The sequence below is a fragment of the Melospiza georgiana genome, chromosome 3 (genome assembly GCF_028018845.1).
Source record: "Melospiza georgiana isolate bMelGeo1 chromosome 3, bMelGeo1.pri, whole genome shotgun sequence".
NCBI classification, from domain to species: Eukaryota; Metazoa; Chordata; class Aves; order Passeriformes; family Passerellidae; genus Melospiza; species Melospiza georgiana.
This window is the reverse complement of record NC_080432.1, coordinates 69,868,451-69,889,380: the sequence shown is the minus strand read 5'-3', so window position 1 is coordinate 69,889,380 and position 20,930 is coordinate 69,868,451. Positions and strand designations below refer to the sequence as shown.

At 39.2% G+C, this 20,930-nt stretch overlaps 1 protein-coding gene across 2 annotated transcripts in view; it reads left to right on the top strand.

The window, feature by feature from the left end:
- Positions 1 to 1,570: 1,570 nt before the first annotated feature.
- Positions 1,571 to 20,930, top strand: part of PCMT1 (protein-L-isoaspartate (D-aspartate) O-methyltransferase) — a 36,313-nt gene continuing 16,953 nt past the window's right edge. For both annotated transcript variants that reach the window (XM_058019999.1, XM_058020000.1), the window contains exons 1-5: positions 1,571 to 1,829; positions 13,879 to 13,983; positions 15,113 to 15,144; positions 16,878 to 16,982; positions 20,322 to 20,442. In XM_058019999.1, the coding sequence (XP_057875982.1) occupies positions 1,571 to 1,829; positions 13,879 to 13,983; positions 15,113 to 15,144; positions 16,878 to 16,982; positions 20,322 to 20,442 (622 nt within the window). The remainder of the gene's footprint in view (positions 1,830 to 13,878; positions 13,984 to 15,112; positions 15,145 to 16,877; positions 16,983 to 20,321; positions 20,443 to 20,930) is intronic.

Genomic DNA, 20,930 nt, shown 5'->3' with positions numbered 1-20,930 from the left:
GCGACTGCCACATTTGCCCTGGACTGACTGCAAAGTAGAGAAGCAAATTCCCACCTTCACCTCTTCACCTGAACCAGCAATGATTGCATGAAATAGATGTGTTGTGTGGAGCTGAAACAGGTTTAACACTCCCAGCCAAGACGGGCTCTCTCGCAGAAGATAAAACCTGTGTAATCTCCCATGGTGGTGTCTTAGGCTGTGTATCTGCTGGATGACACCTTATTTTCCCCAATGTTTATACAGTATACAATTCATAGGGCCAACCTATCCACAGTTTTGTATCACCATTCTCATGTTTTAAAAGCCAAGCACTGAAAATTGCTGTCTGGTCCCATGTAGATGAAATACCTGTGCCAGTGTGCCTGGTTAGGAAAGGAAGTGCTGCAAAACTATTCCCATTTGCAGGGACCAGAAGGCAGCACAAATACAGAAGTCGCAGCACTGACAGTAGGTTCCCAGAATTGCAAAGATGGTATATGCTTTCCCTTTAAACAACAGAAACGTGTATAAATAACAGGTGGCAAATTAATATTGGCAGCAAAATTAATCATAAAGGAATTTCAGACCAGAGAGAAATACTACATTATGGTAAAAAGTGAATTCTCTGCTTTTCCTCGTTATGTTACAGGCTGTGGGAGGATCCGAAGGTGCAAAAACTTTTCCCTTAAGATTGCTACTTCATCATGGGCATATGCTGGCACACAATAAAGGCCCACTGGCATTTACTAAATTCTGAGCTATTGTCCTGGACGCCTCTTAAAAGGAGTTTTGATTTGTAACTTTGTCCTACGCCATCGGCATTGCACCGGTAGATGCTCCTGTGAACCATCGGTGCTTTGGCGGCCTTTATCCAATGCAGGGCTGTGCCAGCTCTCCACGTCCTTCCCCGCCGCCGCCATTCCCGCGCTGTTTCCCGGGCGCGGGTCGCACCGCCCTGCCCCTGCCCCTGCCCCATCCCCGCCGCGGACACGCACGGGACACGCAGCTCCCGCGCGCCCTGACCAATCGCAGCCTCCAACACGTAGGCCTGGCCCGCGCGGGCTGGCCGTGACCAATAGGCGCGCCCCATGCAAAACACCGCGCCGGGAGACGCCGCTAATTGGCTCCGTCGCAAGGGCGGCGGGTCGCGCGCTGGGCCGGAGCCCGGAGCTGGCGGCGCAGCGACCGTGATGGGGCTCGTCCGCCCCGACACCGCCGGCTCCGGTACCCAGCGTGTACCGACTTGTGTCTCGGGAGTGGCGAAGGCCGGGGCAGGGGGGAAAGCGAAACGGCACCTCGGTGCGCACGCACTATCTCATTAATTAACAGAGCTCTTAAGTTCACATACCCGCGCCCCCAGACCCGTTCCGCCCCGCCGCAGTTTCTGAGGGGAGGGCAGGACCGGGGTGTCGCCGCCAGCGCGGGATCCAGGGCCCCGGCAACAAAACGCGCGGGCCGGGAGCAGCCGCTGTGCATCCCCGCCCCGGCGTGCGAGGATCCCCCACGCGTGCCCCTAGGCGCGGTGGGCGCGCATGCGCGGGGGAGGGGGCACCGCGCCGGCCGGCGGAGCGGCGGCGGTAGCGGCCGGGGCATGTCGGGCGCGCGGGGCGGTGGGCACGTGGCCCCTCCCCTCGGCGAGCGCGCGGCAGCCGCAGCGGCGGCGGCCGCGGGAGGAGGCGGCGAGGAGGCGGCGCCTGTGTCGGCGCTGGAGGTTGTGTCCTTCCTGGGGAAGCTGCTGTGCGCAGTCGCGGCGCTGAAGGCGGCTCTGTACCTGCTCCGCAGAGTGTGCCTAGCGATGGCCTGGAAGTCGGGCGGCGCCAGCCACTCCGAGCTCATCCACAACCTCCGCAGTGAGTCTCGGGGCGGGGGCGCGGGCGGGCGGGGCTCCAGGGCTGCGGGGCGGCCGTTACCGGCCGCCCGGTGACCGTTAGCGACCGCGCGCTCCCGCCGCGCCCTCCCGACCCGCCGCCAACTGTCACGGGGAGCGGCACCGGCGCCCGGGCCGCGCGTGTCCGTGTTGTCCGTCCGTGTCTGTTTGTGCGTGTGTCTGTGTCCGACCGGGGGTGTGTCCGTGCGTGCCCGGCTGCTCGGGCGGGGGGTGTGTGTCCGGGCGGCGGCCGGTGTCGCAGGGCGGGCCGGGCTGTTGTTGCGGGAGGCAATGCGGCGGGCGGGGTGGCGCCGATGGCGGTCCCGGAGGGGAAGCGCCGTGCGGCGGCCGTGGCTGTTCCCTGCTCGCCGCGTCCCCCCCTCGCCGGCCCCGTTCCCGCTGCCTCGTTCCCGTCTGCCGTGTGCGAGCTGAGGCGGGGCCGCGGCGGCAGTGCCGGAGGGCCCGTGATCCCCGCACGCACCGGGATCGGCGCCCGTCTGGTCTGGTCCGCTCCGGCCGGCCGGACTGGCGGTGTCGGCGGGCGCCCTCCGGGCTTTCAGGCCCGGGCTGAGCAACGCAGCGGGAGCCGCCCGGGTTCGGGAGTCGCGCCGAAGAGGCCGCGGCTGCTTGTGTTGGTGAAAGGGGCGTGTGGCGGCAGTCCCTCCCCGGTGGGGTCCCGAGTGGCTCCCCTCGAAGGGCTGGGCTGGGACCCAAGGGGAGAGGAGAGGAGAGGAGAGGAGCGGAGCTGTCGGGTTGCGGACTCGTGCTGTGACAGCCGAGCTTTGCGTGGCTGCCCGGCACCGGGCGCTCCCTTGTGCTCGCCCGGGGTTTGTGCTGTCCCCGTGCTGAACGGGGAAGGTGTTGGGCGGGCTCTTCTTCGCCGATGTATTTCAGTACATCCTGAAGTCTGCAGGTCCTGAGATACAACACCTTCTTGCATTCGAAGCTTGCATTTTTCATATTAGAATAGAATTACCCTCTCTTATATATACTTACAGTATTCTTCGTCTCTGCTCCTGGCCTTTTCCCTTTCTCTTCTCAAGTTCGCGTCCTAGATGTAAAAGGATGTAGATCTGGAGCCTGTATGATGACAGTTGTCTCCTATTTTAGTGATACTACAATACCACAGACAAGGTGGCCTCCTTGGTATTCTGGTGTCATAGGAGAATCACCCTTGTTGTTTTCTCCTTTTCTCTGCTTATGTTAGATCATCTGATTCTGTGGGGTTTCTCAGTATTTTCTTTTGAAAACTATCACATCCAGCAGAATAATACATGCTGAAGTGACTTTCAGCTTCCATGTAAAAACTACTAATTGTTGTAGAGTTTCATTGTAAAAATTCTCTTTAATAAATTGATATTTACTTCTCTAGTTACAAATGTTGCAATACATTTGTTTTGTTCTGCAACTGAAAGGGCTAGACATACTGTTTTAGTGAAATACTGTTCTCTTACACAGCAGGGAAAAATTTTTGATGTAAAAATCAATGTTAAACTCCAAAATACATCCAAAAAGCAATTACTGCCAGAATAGTCTATGACACTCAGAACCTGAAGACAAAATCAGTTTCTTTGTTGCAGAAGACAATGACAGTTTTTCAACACATGGAAACTGTTTAGGGCGTTGCAAATGATGATGACAAAGCTGAAAACCATTGTAGTTAGTGTACAGCAATAGCTGTATAGGAAAAGGAAAGTAAAATAGAAGCGCTCAATATTGTAATCTCAAAGCATGCACTGATGGTAATTTCCCCCTCTCTGTTTTGCATATGCATGCCAAAATATTTTGAGGGGTGTTAAAAAGAGAAATAGTGGATTGGCAGTAAAATATTGTGGAAGCAAAGAGGCTTTTGGTCTTGCAGGGAGACTGTGTTGTCAGCTTCAATGGGACTCTGTTCATGTTGTGGGGCTTTATCAGTGCAGAGCAGCTGCTGAATTAAGGCCGTAACTTTCAAGTTAGAGTTCCTCAGGTTAGATGATACCTTGTTGCTAAAGTTGGAAACAGATTTAGAAGAAAGTACTATTTAATGTGATACAGTTCTCTCAGATACGTTTCAACCAATGTAAAAATTATTGGTTACAGAAAGACTACAATGTTCCATAGAATTCTTTTGGAGTAGTAGATCCTTCGCAGTATTTTCCCCTCTCTAAAAACAGCTACATAGCATTTACAGCATTTTATGCTTAAAAGTGAAAATGCAAATTGGATATGGTTAATTTGATGTTGTCCACTGTTTGTCTTGTGTGGAACTTAGTAAATGTGTGTGTAATGTAATGTATATTTTGCATAACTTAAAACAGTGCAGTATGCTTTCTTCTGCAGCGAATCCTGGTAGAGAGGTTCTTGCCCCTGCCCTTATGCCACAATTCTTCTCTTGACTGTTCTGACAGAATTGCTTGTGAGGGAGGGAGTGCTGTAAGACTGGGTCACGTTCTCATGGCTTGTGAAACATCAACATTTAAGCTCATCAATGTCTGTAAGCTGTTGTACTATTATGGTTAGAGAAGCAGTGAACTTGGTTCTGCATAAATGAGGGCTGGGGAGAGTGGGAACTTATTAAAGTCGTTTTGCTTCCAAATAAAAACATCATTGGAAGATTCCTGTATCCTACGTGTTCTTTTCCTTTAAAACAGAACAGCTATAAAGATTATTCTTAATTATAGGCTGTTGTTGAGAGTTGCTAGTGCTTCTGTTTTGTGGCAATAAAATTCTCCATTTTGTGACATTTGCTTTACTGCTCATTTTACTGTTGCCTTAATTATAGAACTAACTTTTCTGTAATGTAGCAATCATTGTGTTAGGCCAGTGACAAGTGATTTTACAGTGCAAATTTAGGCAATTATTCTTTATAGGCTGCATCTTTGCTGTCCTGTCTTAAAGTGGACAAAACTAATAAGGAGGGTCCCAGAACTTTGCATGTTTTTCAGCACATGCTTAGGGACAAGTGACTGAAGAATGTTACAGTAGATTGTTTTGTTGTTTTGATTTTTAACTTCTTGTTGCATTGTAAACATGTTTTTGTGCTGTTAATTTGAGGCATCATAGATGCACAATTTGACATATGCAAAATAAACTTGTTTAAAACATGCCCTTCACAACAAAAATGCTGTCCTTGAATCTGCTGTTGCTATGAGGTGTTCAGCTGCTTTGTTTCAGTGATTCTTGAGAGTACTTCTCATTTTTTAAAAATGCCTTATTTAAATCTGAATGATTCTTTCTTCATTAAAGCCTTAAAACAAATATTTTTCACCTTCACAGAATAATTATTAAAATATTTGCTTCTTCCTAACTGAAAATAGTTGAACATGTTCCTTCAAACTTGAGTCAACTTCTTCCTAAAATATATTTAAAGTAAGATCTTTTAGCAGACAGCATTTCTAGGAAGCTCTCTAAATGCAGGTTACAGTAGGGTTAGAAATCATACTAAACACAGAAATAATTACCTGTATGTAAATAAATAACTCTGACAGGAGATTTTTTTGAAATTATGAATCTGTCATATAGAGGTGCTGAGGAAGGAGGGAAAGAATTGGTGAGTTATTTACTGTTGTCTTGCTTACTGTTTTGATTCTAAGTCTGTAAATCTTTTCCCCTCTCTGTATTTTCAGCTCTCTGCTGATAGGTTACTACTAGGTCATTTCATCTGTCTTTCATACTTGGGCTTTTGCCAAGTCCTGCTACTTTACATGCCAGCATCTTAGAAATCAGCTTTTCTTTCCCAGCTGAAGGACACAACACTTGGTTCCCTGTCCAATTCACAAGCAATCGAAGTTCATTAAGTTTCCTTGTTGTGCCTTTTTCCTCCAGTCAATGTCATGCTGCCATAGGACAAACTTGCTTTGCTTATTTCTCTGAGCATCTTGTGTCAATGGTGTTTTCATCACATATACCTGCTCTTGAATCCACAGTTCTTAGAGAGAGGGAAGGTGAGTTAACTTGGCTGTGGCAGAAGTTGTTAACCATCTGTGGATTTGTTTCTTGTGACATTCTTTTACCTTCCTCACCTAATAAACTTGTGTTGCAAAAGTTAGCAACTCTAATTTACAAGATTCCATAGAATTTTGCACCTCACATAAGATCAGAGTCTTAATTTTTCAGTGTGAATGATGCTTGAAATGATTATATATTCAAATATCAGGGTCTGAGAATTCTATTTTTAAATATGCTAAATGTATTTCTCAACGTGTTTTAATTATTTAGATTTTAAATAATTAAAAATGGTATCTTAGCATGCTTCGTCATGATGAAGGCTTATCTGCAATAAATCTGCACCTTTGGTGCAAGTTTCTGGCTGCTGAGGACAAATCTCTTTGGGAAATGCCATGAATGGGAAAGCATTGCATAGAGTAAGCATAAGCTAGGTTCAGCAAGCAGTAAACATTGGTTTTGTTTTGTTCATTTTCCTCTCTCATGTCTTTTCCCTTGGTTTATCAAAATCTCTTCTATCTCTGTCTAATTTTGCTTGAGGAAGAGTAATATAACTTGGATGAACGTGAGGAAGGGAAATGATAATGGAAAATTGAACCAAATGTAATGACTCCCCTGTATGAGCACTTTTTCTGCCTGTTGTGTGCATTCAGTGACCATTCCTTCCTTCATCATGAGTGTATTGAGGCTTCAGTGACTAAGCATTGTAACTTATGACCAGGTAGCGAAGTGGTTAGAAAGTGAACTATTTTTTTTCAATTAAAAATTAACACATCCACTGATAAGTTAATTTAAGAATATCTAAAATTTCTTAAATTTAGTTCATGTCTCAGGTGCCAGGCTTGAAATCTGTGATGCTATTTTTTGGAGCATTGAGATTTAAAAAAATTTTTGTTAGCAAGTAATTTGAATAATCGCCTAAAGGAGTTTCTGTGAAACTTTTTTCTTTTTAAGTAAGATTTAAATATTTGCTAATGATTTGCCCATATCAGTGAAATGTGTTGAAGGAATTTCTGTACCCTTGATCTTTTAAGAGGCAGGCCTTCAAGTAAATCAAGACAAATAGATATCCCAAATAATAGGAAATGAAAACAGAAAGAAAAAAAAACAATCTAAATTTAATAACATCATGTTTTATTGGTGTGTAAATTAAGATTGTGTTCTTAACTGGTTTTTTGTTGTTGGCATGTTTTTTGCACTTAATGTTAGACAGGCTGTCAATGTAATGTTAAAAACATACCCATACTTTCCCAGAAACTTCCAAAATTCAGTGCATCAAAATCCAAGTCCTCGATCATTCAAGAAAAAAAGAGGGCATTTTTTGCTGATTATTTACATCACAAATCTTTATAACTCCTAATAAATAATTTTAATTCAAAATATTTTTTTATTTTGCTTGATTGGAGAAATATTCACATCTAAAAATAAAAATATGCCACATATGATTTTTCCTGGTGGTCTGAAGCTGCCTGGTAATCCATAGCAACATGGAAATGATACTGCATGTGTCCGAAACAGGTCATTACTGCTGCATGTAGGCATTTTAAAAAGAGGGAATCCTCCATGGTTTAGCTTTAGTACAGCTCTAAGCTTTTCTTTTAATGCTAGTGTTTCTTTCATCCTGACGTAGTATCAGGAGATCACCAAGAGCTACTGGAAAGCCTAGAAAGAAATGTGTAATATGAATTTCTTTTGAGTTCTTTTGAGTGATTGTTGATGTGAATGTTATCCCTTAATGCCACAAAGTCATGTTCTTTAGTGCTACATAACACTTTAAGTAAATTATTTTATTAATTTTTTATTAGGATAATTGTATTAATGTTTTAATTTTTAATTTAAATTATCAATATTTGGCAAAAACTGAGTGAACTCTTTTAATGCTTGAGATCAGTAAACTGTGGACTTCTCTTGGACTGGCTGACTTGTGAGTTACATTTTAAGACTTCAGAACTTGAATACTTTAATAGTGGACTTGAAGACAAAATAGTTCTAAATGCTTGCACTGTTGAAATACAGCTTCAGAAATCCTTCCTAATTTCTGCTAGTAGGACATTTCTTTGTCCTTTTGTCACAAGAGTGAGAGTTATATTTTGCTGATCTTCTGATCTTCCTCAGCTTTCATGTAGTATTAGTGCCTGTCTTAATGAAACCACCTTCATAATGACCAACTTCATGTGGTCTAGCTGCTGTCTTAGCAGCATTGGCTTTTCTGGAAGCTGCAGAGTGGTGCATGGCATCTGCTCAGTAAGGTGTGAGATGTGCACCATCTGCTTCTTTACAGATCTGCTAAAGCTGGAAGTAGTTTTGCTGCAAGCCTTACTGTGAAAAGAGTTCCTGTCTATCTGTCTGATCCAGCTAACTTTATCTTGACCTTTGCAACACTTTTTCATTATAACTGATGGTTGTTGTCAGTTTGTACTGAACTCTTTAGTTTTGACTTCCCTTGTGACGTGTAAGTGAAGTTCAGCCTTCTCAAATGTTGAGGGATTGAGGAGTCCTTGGAGGATAAAGTCTCCTTCATCCACACATGGGTGTTAAACTTCATTGGAAAATGAGGTTCTATGTTTTTGCATGCTGAAACCAACCCCAAAGTTACTTTTTTATTTCATGTACTCCTCAAAGTTTCTTCATTCAGCTGCTGATACAGATTTAGATAAAATCAACATAATCATTATGATAAATCTGAGTACATGACAGAGAACAACTGTATAAATCTGTGTGCTAGAAGGCTGTGTTTAGCAGGCCTTTCTCCTCCCCCAGAGAAGAAAATGGTTAATACCAACTTGGCAACCCTGCCCTATGGTAGGAGGGAGCAATACAGCTGTGGTTAAATTGTCTAAATTAGTTAACTGTAGCCTTTGATATCCATGAAAATGAATAGAAAACTCTTACCCGTTACACCAAAGTGGATGGGTTGTTTTTGAAGGTGATCCTTATTAAATTGGGAAGGAATACTACCTTAAAGTAAAAGTGAAATGTTCACAGATGAGTTTGTATTTAATTGAAGCTTGAGGCTGTATGCTAGTTTGTGTTGAGCCCAGCTTATGATTCCTGTTTTATGTCTGCAGGTTTTGAGTAGCATTTAAATGGTAATTGAATATTTATTATTATTGCTCCAATTTTTTAAAAATTTCTGTCACTTTGGAATTTTCATGGGACTTAATATTTGTGTTTCATTTCTGGGCTGTAAATTTAACTCTGATGGACTTGTCTTTGTCAGTCAGCTTTCCTCAGTCTTTGTGTGGTTGTGTCCCTGAATGATAGACTCTCAAGTGATTCCTTCCCGTGAGCTGCATGCAACCTCCTGTTTGGATATTGTGAATCCAAATCACAGTGAAAATAGATGGACAGCTGAATGTTTGAGGCAGATAGCTGTTAAATTGTCAGCAAAGCACAAGAAATTTGCATGTATGAGTGGTATAAGAAACACTTGTTTACAAACACCTACTTTCAATTTATTTAGCACAAAGAGCTTTGTATGGTTTGGGTCAGTGTCTGTTACTGGATTTTAGGGTGCTGATGCATCACTTCTTGTTCTAAGTGCTTTCTTTGTGTTTATGCTTTACAGTGAAATCTTCCTATGCTCATTACTAAATAAAATTCTATTAACTGAACCACATTCTTTCCCTTATTTATTCTTCCTCTGCGCAAACAAAAAGACCCGGACTTTAAAAATGTTGGTTGGTCAGGTGCTTAAAGCCAACAATCTTCATATTGCTTGCAAATCATGCTGTGGTTCTGTTCCAGCCCATTCTCCTCTGGAAAGCTGCTAGCTGGTTTTCATGGGTCAGGTGGAGACTGTCACTTGACAGTGTCCTGCACTATATCCATATCTTTAAAAGTGCGTGGATTAGACGGGTGCACCACTTGATAGATAAGGCTGGCTGGTAGCACTGAAAATAGTTGTGGTCCAAAGCTCTATGTTAAGGTGTAGGCTGTGATGAGTGGTGTTCCTCAGGGGTTGGCACTTGGACTGGTGTTGTTTAACATCCTTGTCATTGACATTGACAGTGGGATCAAGTGCACTCTCTGCAAGTTTGTGGAGAGCAAACTGTCCTGCATCAGAAGTGTCATTGCCAGCAGGGCAAGGGAGGCAATTCTACTCCTCTGCTCTGCCCTGGTGGGACCCCACCTGCAGTGCTGCATCTAGTTCTGGGGCCCCTAACATTAGAAGGAACTAGTTGACCTTGAAGGATTCTAACCCAAACCATTCTATGATTTGTCACATCAGTAATTTCTGTCTACATGAATGAATCTTTTGTAGCATAAAGCTGTATGTGCTTTGCATCATGCCTTAAGATCTCTGTATGATTTCAAAATATCACTGTTTCACTGAAAATTCATCTTCCTAAGCAAAGTATTCTGCAGTGGTTATGGAGAAAGTAACCTTAGAAGCTGAACTATGTGGATGCTGAAGTAGTTGCACTACTTGTGGATCTTGAAGTAGTAAATGGTTTTGGGATCTGCAGTCAGCCACAGGAGGAGTTTGAGTAGGTGTTGTGGTTTGTATAGTAAGCTTGTGTGCTGGATCATGTGGCAGTGACACATCCTCTTTTCTGATCTGGAAGCTGGTGTTGGGTAAATGTTGACTGCGAGTATTTTATGGCTTGGTTAGAAACGTGTTTGGTCAACAGTCAGGATACTGTCAGTGAGGTAGGCGATTCTTTGAAACATAAGCACTTCAGTAGTGCATTTGTTGCTAAATAAAAGACAAAATAAAAAGATAGGTTGTTTACTTGTTGGAAGTCCATGGTGCCTTTTCAGACTCTTCTTTCCTTGCTCTCTGACAGCCAACTGCCCAGTTTCCCAGGTTATGTTCAGTGTTATATTCCCACCTTCAAGTCCAAGGACTGCTCTGAGCTCTTTTCCTGTTTTCATGGTGTTATTTGTGGAAAAGAGGCAGACCAGAGAGAGTTTTCAAAACATGCTCCAATTATGTCAAGTTGTCATTGCCACAGCCTCTGCACAGCGTAACTCTTGAACTTGGCAGGCAGTGCTCCACTGTTAAGGACTTACTTTTCAGCTTCAGCCCTTTGAAGCTTGGAAGTTGTGCTGATATAACTCTGTTTTATTTGAGTTTACTTTTTATTTCAAGCCGTCTGTGTGTTTGTGCATTATCTTTGCTTGTAAACACTTGAATATCTGATTTGTTTGCAGTACAAACTGATTACCATTCTTGAAACCCAACAGTCTCCTCAAGGAGAGACTTCTGTACATGTTATAATTGGAAAGGATATTCTACTGTGCATTTAATTGGGAATTATTTTCTTGCAATATACAGCTTCGCTTTAAGATTTAGAAAATTGTTTTAGTTAACATCTTATTAATTTTTTTATTGTTTTGGTTTTTTGGTAGAGATGGCATGAAATTAGAATGTCTTCTTTGCAATATAAGCTTCTATTATTGGCTTCTTTAGGGGATATACTTGTTTTCTGGCCTTAATTGAGAATTTGATAGAGACACGTTTCTGGTAGAATTATGATCCTGGCTGCTGGTCATCTTGGGACTGACTATTGCAGGAAAGAAAGGACTTTTTTGGAGATTGGTACTTTACAGTTGTTATGTTTCTCTATATTCAACTGTGATACTGAGGAAAAAAATCTTGTTGTTATCAACACAATAAAAATGTTAACTAAGTCAATATTGACTTTTTTGTTTAGGGCTTGATTGTTTTTCTTAATTCCCACCTAAAATTTGATGAAGTTTCCATTGTATAATAAGCAAATTTGAAAAGCAGACTTAATCTGTGGCGGGGTAGCTGAGAGAGAGTTGGTTTTTTTGAGGATGGAGCATTATTCAATAATTGAAATAAATAGCTGACAGCAGATTCAGCTTCTTCCACAGGTTCTGAGTATGGGTAACTTTCTTCAATTCTTATTTACTGAGGAAAAGATTACAGTAATGAAAGGCAATACAAGAGTCAGCAAGTCTCATGATTGTTTGCTGAATGAGAGCAGCCTGAATGCTCAAATCTGTAAAATATTTGTAGTTTCTGTTTTCAGGGCTTTTTTGTAATTTGCCTGTCGATGCAAGCGTTTTATTTGGTAGTTTTATGTACTTTGACTGGACCTAAGTTTTGTGAAATTAGAGAAGGTTCTTGGCCTTATCATCGGGCCCTGCAGTTGCACTTCCAAGATGTTCTTTTTGTTCTTTGCATGCTTATTCCAAAAGGCACAAAAGGAAAGAGCAGGTGGCTGCCTATAGTTCTAGAATATATGCACCTATCTGCATGTAAAGAAATAAATCACTATTTTAGACCTTTTGTGAGTGCTTCTCAGCTATTGCTTTTGACATCTCTTCAGCCTCCTAGAGCCTTTATCTCCTCACTTCTGTTATAATTAGACTTACTTCTTCTTCTTTTTTTAAAGTATATTTCATTTGGAGACACTAACCTCTTAGTGATTCCTAATGAGACTCAAAGAGTAAAAGTTTGATTTTTGTATCTAAGCTTTGTTCACAGAACTGCTTTACAACTAATCCAATTAATTTCTAGTGGTCAGGGAAAGCATTTTTTTCCTCTGTTGTTAGTGCCAATGTATTAATGGATTGATTTGTTTGTTTTCTTTTGGGTACAATTTTGCTCAGCAAGTAAACTTACGAACTGCTGCAAATGCCTGCTGGCTCAGATACTAGAACTGCTGTAGTCTTCAGTTCAAAATGAAGTCAAAGAACAGGATATATCTAATGTGTGGGGACTGTGAGTGGAGTGTATGCTTTTTCTGGGACTTAGCAGATACAGAAATATTTCTAAAAAAATAATATATTTTAAAATAAGGAATTGCTTTCCTTAAAATTTTCCTTAGTAATAGTATATTTGTTTTGCAGTTCTATGTGATACTTTGTCTTCAGACCAAAAAGGAATATGATCTGAGGAGTTATTTTCCTTTCTGAATTCAAGTCTTTGTTATATAGGATAATTAATTCTGGACACAGATAGTAGATAAGAAAAGAAGACAGGAAAATCCCATGATTAATAGGTGTAGTTGGGAGCATCCAGTAAACAGTCAGTAAAGTCTCTGCAGAAGTTAGCCCATTCCTGGGGTGTATTTTTTCAAAAAAACCCACTGGTGCAACTTCAGGACAGTCTTACACAAGTTCCATAATCTGATTTTCACGTTTTGGGTTAGATATTAATAGTGCTTAAATGAACTCTTTTTTTCCCTTTTAAAGTATAATTTTGCAAATAAATCCTTATTTAAGGAAAGGAGTTAATGAAGCAATCCATCATTGGAATGTCTGTTATTTGTAGTTTATATAGTCTATTAATAAAAGTTAATTAGTTAATTTTTTCCACTTGTTTTCCAGAGTTTTCTGTTATTCATTAATGGCTCTTTAGAACTTCAAAAAAAAAATAGAATTAACAATGTTTTAAAAAACTTCAATAAAACAGCAAGAAAAAATGGCTGCTTCTGCCATTTTACATGCATGTGCATTTATATTTTATTTTGAAAAGTGAAAAAAGATTGAGAGTGTTTTGATATAAAAACTTTTTGGCCTTAGTCCGCACCAGCATAAGAATTCAGATTCTGTGGGAGTTTCTTAACAAAAGGATTTTTTTTCTTTGCTAACACAAGACAAACAGATCTGGAAACTAAAGTACTGAGCAATGATGCTTCAACTTAACATTTGAACAACTCAACATAACTTGCTTTTGTATATCTTTCAATAATTACTTGTATGGCTTCTTAGAAATATGAAGTCTATCTTGTTTGGTGTGTATAGTAGCACTGATTTCTTACTGACTGTATTTTCAGGATTTATCAAAGGTGTGCATGAAGTTGAGTTTTTCTAGGGGGTAGATCTCTGCAAGTGATTTCAGGAAAGCATTTGTAACTGCTGGGAAAGTCTTGTTCACCGATCACTGGCTTAAGCATCATTTGGTCTCTGGGCTCCAGATTGAATTTTAGTATCACAGAAGGGTTTGGGCTGGAAGGGACCTTTAAGGATGAGGTAGTCCAACCCTTGCCATGGCCAGTATGATGAGGGCAAGATCTGTGTAAGGCCCATGATTTCTCACAATGCTGTGTATATGTTAACACATTTCACAGACTTCTGCACTGCAGAAGAAACAATGCCTTCATTTTTATATATTTGTTTGTTTATAGAAAATGGAATAATCAAAACAGACAAGGTATTTGAAGTAATGCTGGCTACAGACCGCTGCCACTATGCAAAATACAACCCCTACATGGACTCCCCACAGTCTATAGGTAAGAGCATCTTGCAAAAGTGATTGAGATTGTTTTCATTTGTGCAACTGTGGCTGCTTTTGTCATTTATGTGTTAAGAATGTGAAAATATTTTTTTAGTTTGGAAGGTTGTTTAGTTCTTCATCAATTTATTGCATACCTTTTAACTAAGCTTCAATTTCCTGTGGAATGCAGTTGGCATATTTGGATACATCAGGTAGAGAGGTGTTTTTCAAGTATGTGTAAATATGTGTTTGTTTTTCAAACCACAGCAATTTGTGATGGTGCAACTGATGAAAATACGTAAAAATAATTTGCATCCAGTTTATGGTAGAAACATTCCCTATCTTTACAGAAATTCTTCAGTTGGGACTAATGCAAAGTTTCTTAAACCATTATGTGAAATCTTTAAAAATAGGCTTTGAATTGGCAGGTCTACTGATACAACAGTAATTTAATTTCCCATCCAGGTCCCAGTTTTATCTTTCCAAGACAAGAGAATGAGCTATGTAAATGTATTAATTTCTTTTTTCTTGATCTTCTCCCTGCCTTTAATTGTATGTAATGAGTGAATTTTATTAGGATTTTGTTAGTTATATAGAAAAATTAAAAAATATTTTGCGATACATACTCAAAAGCTTACATATCTTTACAGAAACAAATATAGGTGAGTGTTCCTCCCATTCTTGTAGGTGTTTGTTCTCATTTGTTGTTTGCAAAACACACAAGGTTGTTCTCCAGATGTTCTATGGTCTCCACTACATGAAACTCAAACAAACAAATTCAGGTTTTTACATAGGGGCTGACTAAAAAGGAGTTACATTATTTGGGGAGACACTACTCTTCTGAATTAAGCCTACTTGCTCAGTATGAGATATTCATTCAATGTGTAGTGACAAAATGGAAATTGTAACTGAGATCAAGGATAAAACCTTTTTTTTTTTCCTGTCCAGAATGGACACAATGTAGCTTTCAGCTGAGGTACTATAACTCAGTTCTGATGTAGAGTACCTGTGTAACTGCAGAGTGTGGATGTTGTACCCTGAGTGAGGGTGACAGTGAAGGTGTTGCACTTCACAGTCAAGGTAATAAAGATTGTAAGGTTGCTGTCTGAAAAACAATCAACATCTTCCATTCTCTTGTTTTACAGGTTTCCAAGCAACAATCAGTGCTCCACACATGGTAAGCTTTAAACTAGGTGATTAGTATAGTGATTTTATAAACATCCAGGTGCTTTTGAAATAAAATATTTACCCTAGTAAATTTAATGAGCAGTTGATTGCAGTGACACTTTGGTGAACTGCTTACTGTGAGGAAGTAGAAGAGATTGATCAAGACTTTTCTTGCAGATGTACAGTAATAGGATGAGGGGTAATGGGGAAAAAAATGTAACATAGGAAATTCTGATTAGTTTCTTGATTAAAAAAAAAAAAACTATGAGGGTAGTTAAGCACTGAAACAGGCTTTGCAGCTTGTGGAAATTTGTTCTTTGATATACAAAGAAGCTGACGGAACAGGTTTCTAATCAGCTTAATTTAAAATGCCCATGTATTGAAATAGGACTGGACCAGAAGATATCCAGAGATCTTTCCATTAGAAATTACTTTTTAATATATAAAATCAGAACTCAGGAGTGAATGACAGTGATTCCTATAGTATGGTACTGCGGTAATGCCTTAAAATCTTTGGACAGGAAAAAAGATACATTGTGCTGAGTTGCAGGGCTTTTTTTTGCCAAGTGGTTTGTGACCAGGGTGAGTGTTCCAGTTGGGATTTCAGTGCATGCATCTAACCCAGATATAATTTTTCTGTCTTTCTTTATTTGAGATGAAAAGTGACTAGAAGCAAGTATTTTGTCTTTGCAGTGTTTGGAAGGTGTCAAATCATAGTAAAAGTCTGCTTCTCTTGACTAAAAACTGTGTAGTTGGCTTAGAATTTACCTAGTTATCAATATTAAAAAACAGGAATTTTGTATAGAGATGTTAACAATATTATTCAAGAAAAGACCAAAAAAGGTCTTTTGCTAAGAGGAAAAATAAATAATAATTATGCTTCAAAATCAAGTCCCTCAAGTCATTATTTTTCCAATGCTTAGCACTAGTAGTGTATGGAGTGTTAGAGCAAAAAGGTAATATATCCTCTAAGCAAATATTAACAAAGAATCTTCTATCAGAGAATATTCTAATTATTTATATTTTCTGGGTGGGATGGATTAAGCTGAAAGAGTGTCATAATGGCTGTCTCTGAAACACAAAAGAACAAATTAGTTTTTTAATGTGCAGCCTACTCTTAGTTTGTGTACTGCTCTACCACACAGCAAAAGTTATCAAGTGTGTCTATAGACTACTTCAGTTCATCCATGAACCTGGCTATCTGCCTTTGTAAGAGATGACTGCTTTTTCCTATTCTTTGATTCAGCAACTGTGCAGGTAATACAGGAGGTAGTTTTAATAGCCATTTTCCTTGATGCTCTAGAACTGCCTTCTTCCTAGCTAGCTTTTGTACCAGGATATTCCAATGCATATAGCATAATGATAAACTAAATTCTTTATTGGCCATATACTGCCAGAATATTAAGAGTCGCCAGACCTGAGGAGAAATAAACTGATTTATAGTGTCTTTCCTAATATATAAATAGAGTCTATGCTAGAAGCATAAATGGTCAGATGAGGCTTTGTATATGAATACTAACAAAAAAAAAAATACACTCATGAAATTTATTGAAGCCAATGAAATAAAAATTATATAATATAGTTAACTCCTTTCCCGCCCCCATTTTTTGTAATAGAAATAATTCTGAAATTTCTTAGACAAATGCTCAGGGCATTTCCCAAAATCTCTGAAGAAATTAACATATATTGAGTAAAACAGACACTTAAAATAATTTGACATTTTCTCTCTCTGTGTTCTCTTAGCATGCATACGCACTTGAACTTCTATCTGATCAGCTGCATGAAGGAGCCAAAGCACTTGATGTAGGATCTGGAAGTGGAATTCTTACAGCGTGCTTTTCGCGAATGGTGAGTTGTTCAGTTTAATCATTGATCATCAGAACTGCTTGGACTCAAGTGTAACTCTGAATTACAGAGCAAAAAAAGCATCCTTCATAATCCACTGAAGTATACTGTACAGAAAATAATTTACTCTCCTGGGTGTGATTGGTACCCATTTCTTATGGTAGCTGATAGTAGATGTTCAAGTTAAGTAGCCCAATAAATTGTGTAATGGTGAAGAAACCCCCTAGTGAGGAAGTTTAGGGCTTTTGGATTGTTTTGGGTTTTTTTTAATGATTGAATTTTAGTTGTTGCTTTATATCTTGAAGGAAGAAGATGTTTGTCTTGAACAGTTCAAAATTTTATTATCTTGTGTGGCTGTGCATGGTCTCATTGTGATAAATTGTCATGGATTCCTGTTACAATGAGAGTTTAGTGAGGCATAAAAGAATCTTATTTCCACAGGAAAATATCTTGTGTCTATAATAAATTGTCTTTTAATTTAATTGCTTTCTTTTCTTGTTATATTGTACAAGCATTACTGTCCATTTAACCCTTTTAAAGTTAGATATTAATTTGAATTTTACATCTTTGCCAAGTAACTTAATCTCAGTTGTGTTATTCAACACCCGTACCTAAGGAATTTTCTGTGTTCTTCCCTATCTTACATTGGGAAAAAAAAGATGGAAAAAAAAAAGATTAAAAAATTTGGATTTTAGTGGCTGTAGCTATTGTATTCTTAGACTGATTCATGAAAAGGAATATAATCAGTTCTTCTTTCTCTGTTCCAGGGCTTTATAATTGCTTTATGATTAGTAGAGACCTTCATTGAACTGCCAACTAGATTTTTTGTTTTGTCTTTCTGCAAAGTTAATTTGAAATGTGTTGATACATATGATAATTTCTCATTTAGGTTTCTTTGCTACTTAATTTTCTGTTTTGAAGCACCGATCTGAGTCTGCAATCACTTCTGTTTCCCAGTGTTAAGAGTTAGCTGAGAGTGTTTAGGACTGGGCCATGCACTTGCTAAAGTATTTAGGTTTCTAAGTGTTAGCTGCAAAATCTGGAGAAAAAAAAAAGTAGTTGAAATAAGTTAACCAAACTGCAGTTTAGAGGAAATCTTAAATGGCACTTAATTCAACTTGCTGCCTATTATTTTTGATCTGTGAAGTCAGTAATCAAATGGTAGCATGGGAACGCCAATCCTACAAGCATTAAAGCTTCTGTCCAGAAAAATATGTATTTCTCACTGAAGTTATGAATGAATAAAGGAATAGCCATTTTCAATAGGATGTGCTAAATTGTAGTTGTCCACTTTTTTCTACTAAAACAAGCTGTGGAAAAGTCAGAATCAGCACAAAAAGAAAATGTCTTACCTAATTTCCTGAAATTAATCCTGCTATCTTTTTATTGCCATATGAATGTTATGTGCCTCTTAAGAATCCTCCTTGGTTGTTTGCATTGGAATGGCTTACAGATGTGTGTCATGAAAAATTGAGTAAATGCTTTCATTCTGCTTGAAAGTTTTGTTAGCACTACTGTTAGCACTGCTAACAGTAACAAAAGCTTGAAAGAAGTTACAGATGATTGGGAATACAAGCATCATAAAGTCACTCCAGGACAAAGTATATTATGGGAATATACTTTTGCCACAAAAATTCAGTTGGAGACGTGCTTTTTATGACTGCTGATGTTGCTTCTCAGTCTAACTGAGATCTAGAATTAGTAGCTCACATTTGTGGCACAAGCACCTCAGTGCTCATAGATGACAACTTTACTCTTGTGATGATAATCTCATTTGTGGTACCTCTGGGAAAGCTTTATGTTTACTTAGATTGGTAAAGTATCTTGAAGATTGCTGTTTAGATTTTTGTGTTAAGCTTCTGGAATAATTTTGCAAGCTATGTAGATAAGTTTAAATTTATTTACTTTTGAAGGTTGCTGGCAAATTAAATGAATTACAGTTTTCATCCTGTCAGTACTGGATTAATGAAAAAAGTGGGTATATTTTTATTCCTAACATAGAGATCCAAAAATTGTGCCTCTTTGTGTTGTCTCAATTGCATGTGCTTCACAGTTCCAGGGTAATAGAGGAAATTGATGAGAACTCAGAAATAGCATAATGGGCTGTCACATGCAGCAGGAGGTTCTCTTACTTTATCAGCCTATTTAATGCTCTGACCATTTTGCTAAATTTTCATTTCTATGATGTTACTGTTTGGAATATACTGGATTTTTTGCCAGCTTATGGTAGAGCTGACTGCCAGTCATTCCTCCAAACAGCAACCCATGGCTGTCATAGTGAAAACTTGCTCTGTGTCTTGCTTTGTTTCAAAGGCTGGGGTGGTGGTCTTCCACTCAGACAAGAAAAGCTAACACTGCTTTTTAATGTTTTTAACATAGGACTTGTTCATAATAAAACCAAAAAAATTCCCCAGGATAACTAGCTACTAATTTTCCATGTCTTAACGATATTGAAATGTAAGATACAGAAACATAAACAATGTGTTTAGTTGTGTCCAAAGACAGTTGTTAGGTTGTTAGGCAACATGGGCTCTGCTAGGACATACTCTGCTATTGTATTCTTTGAGCTGGATCCTGTTAAAAGTGGTCAGAGATTTGAAGATTTGGATTGGTTTTGAATGTTTTTTCTGAACTAAAGACAAAATTCTGGAAGAAATACTTGTAATGGAGAAGCTTTTGTTAGTAGATCTTCTTCCTCCTCTCAGAGTACAGAGATTTTGTGACTATTTTTGAGTTAAGAGCTCTCAGAAGTTCCACTCTTCCTGTGGAGGAGAGCTGTAAATCTGAGAGCAGATTTATGAGTGCAAGGATGAGTGGAAGGTAATTTGTCCATGACTGGTAATTGCAGAATTTGCTTCTGAAAGAATAGGACTCTTGAGATGATTTTGAATAAAAATCATTATTTAATCCTTGATGTAAGGTCTTCTCTTAAAAGAACCTTAATCCTTAGTAAGTTTTATTCAGTGTGAAAGGAGATAAGTTCTAGTCTTTTTCCTTGATGTTGTTACTTTTTGTTGCTGGTAATGAAAACAAACATGATCAAATTTAACTTCTAAAAGTTCCAAGAAGAAATCTCCACTAACAATATAACACAACTGAATCACATTTCAAAAAGATCACTATAGCAACTATTTATAAAAGTGTGCAGACACACTTTAATTATCAGGTGCTTCTAGCAGTCAGAATTTGTCATTTCTAACAGTAGTTTTAATAACATTGGGAAAATATACTCACATTTTCCTGTTTTTGTTTTTATTTTAGAGAAACGAGTTCGGGAATTATAAGTACTCATTCTGTAAATAAACCTAGCAGAAATTGTTCATCTCTATATTTTTATTCCAGGTTGGTCCCAAAGGACAAGTTGTAGGAATTGATCATATCAAAGAACTAGTAGATGACTCAATAAATAATGTCAAAAAAGACGATCCCACATTGCTGTCTTCAGGAAGAGTGAAACTGATTGGTGAGCATCAGACTGATGTACTTACTAATTAAACTGATATTCTTTCCAGCAGCTGGTTGAAAATGGCTGAATTGGATGTTATTAAAAGTTTGAATTCAGTAAGCTAAACCCAAGAAAGAGATGCCAAATGACAACTTTAAAATTTAAATTGTCTTTAGGCCTTTGAAAATCAGTATCTTACCCCAGTTTTCAGAATATGACTTCTGGTGATCTCAAAGACGATGTGTAATCATTCCACTACAAAAGGGGAGTGGTTTTTTGGTGAAAATACATGCTGAAGGTGTGTCATGTTATATTTGCTGTTTCAAATTGGGGTTGAATTCACAATTGTTCTTGAATAAATACCCTGTGATCTGAATTTGAGTGTTTTAACAAAGCCTTCACGCTTCTGATAGGGTAGTTGAGAAAGCTGCATGTGAAGATTCAAGTGGAAAAAGTACTAGATTGGCAGTATGCAGCACTGATGTTTATTTCAGTTGCTTTTAAAA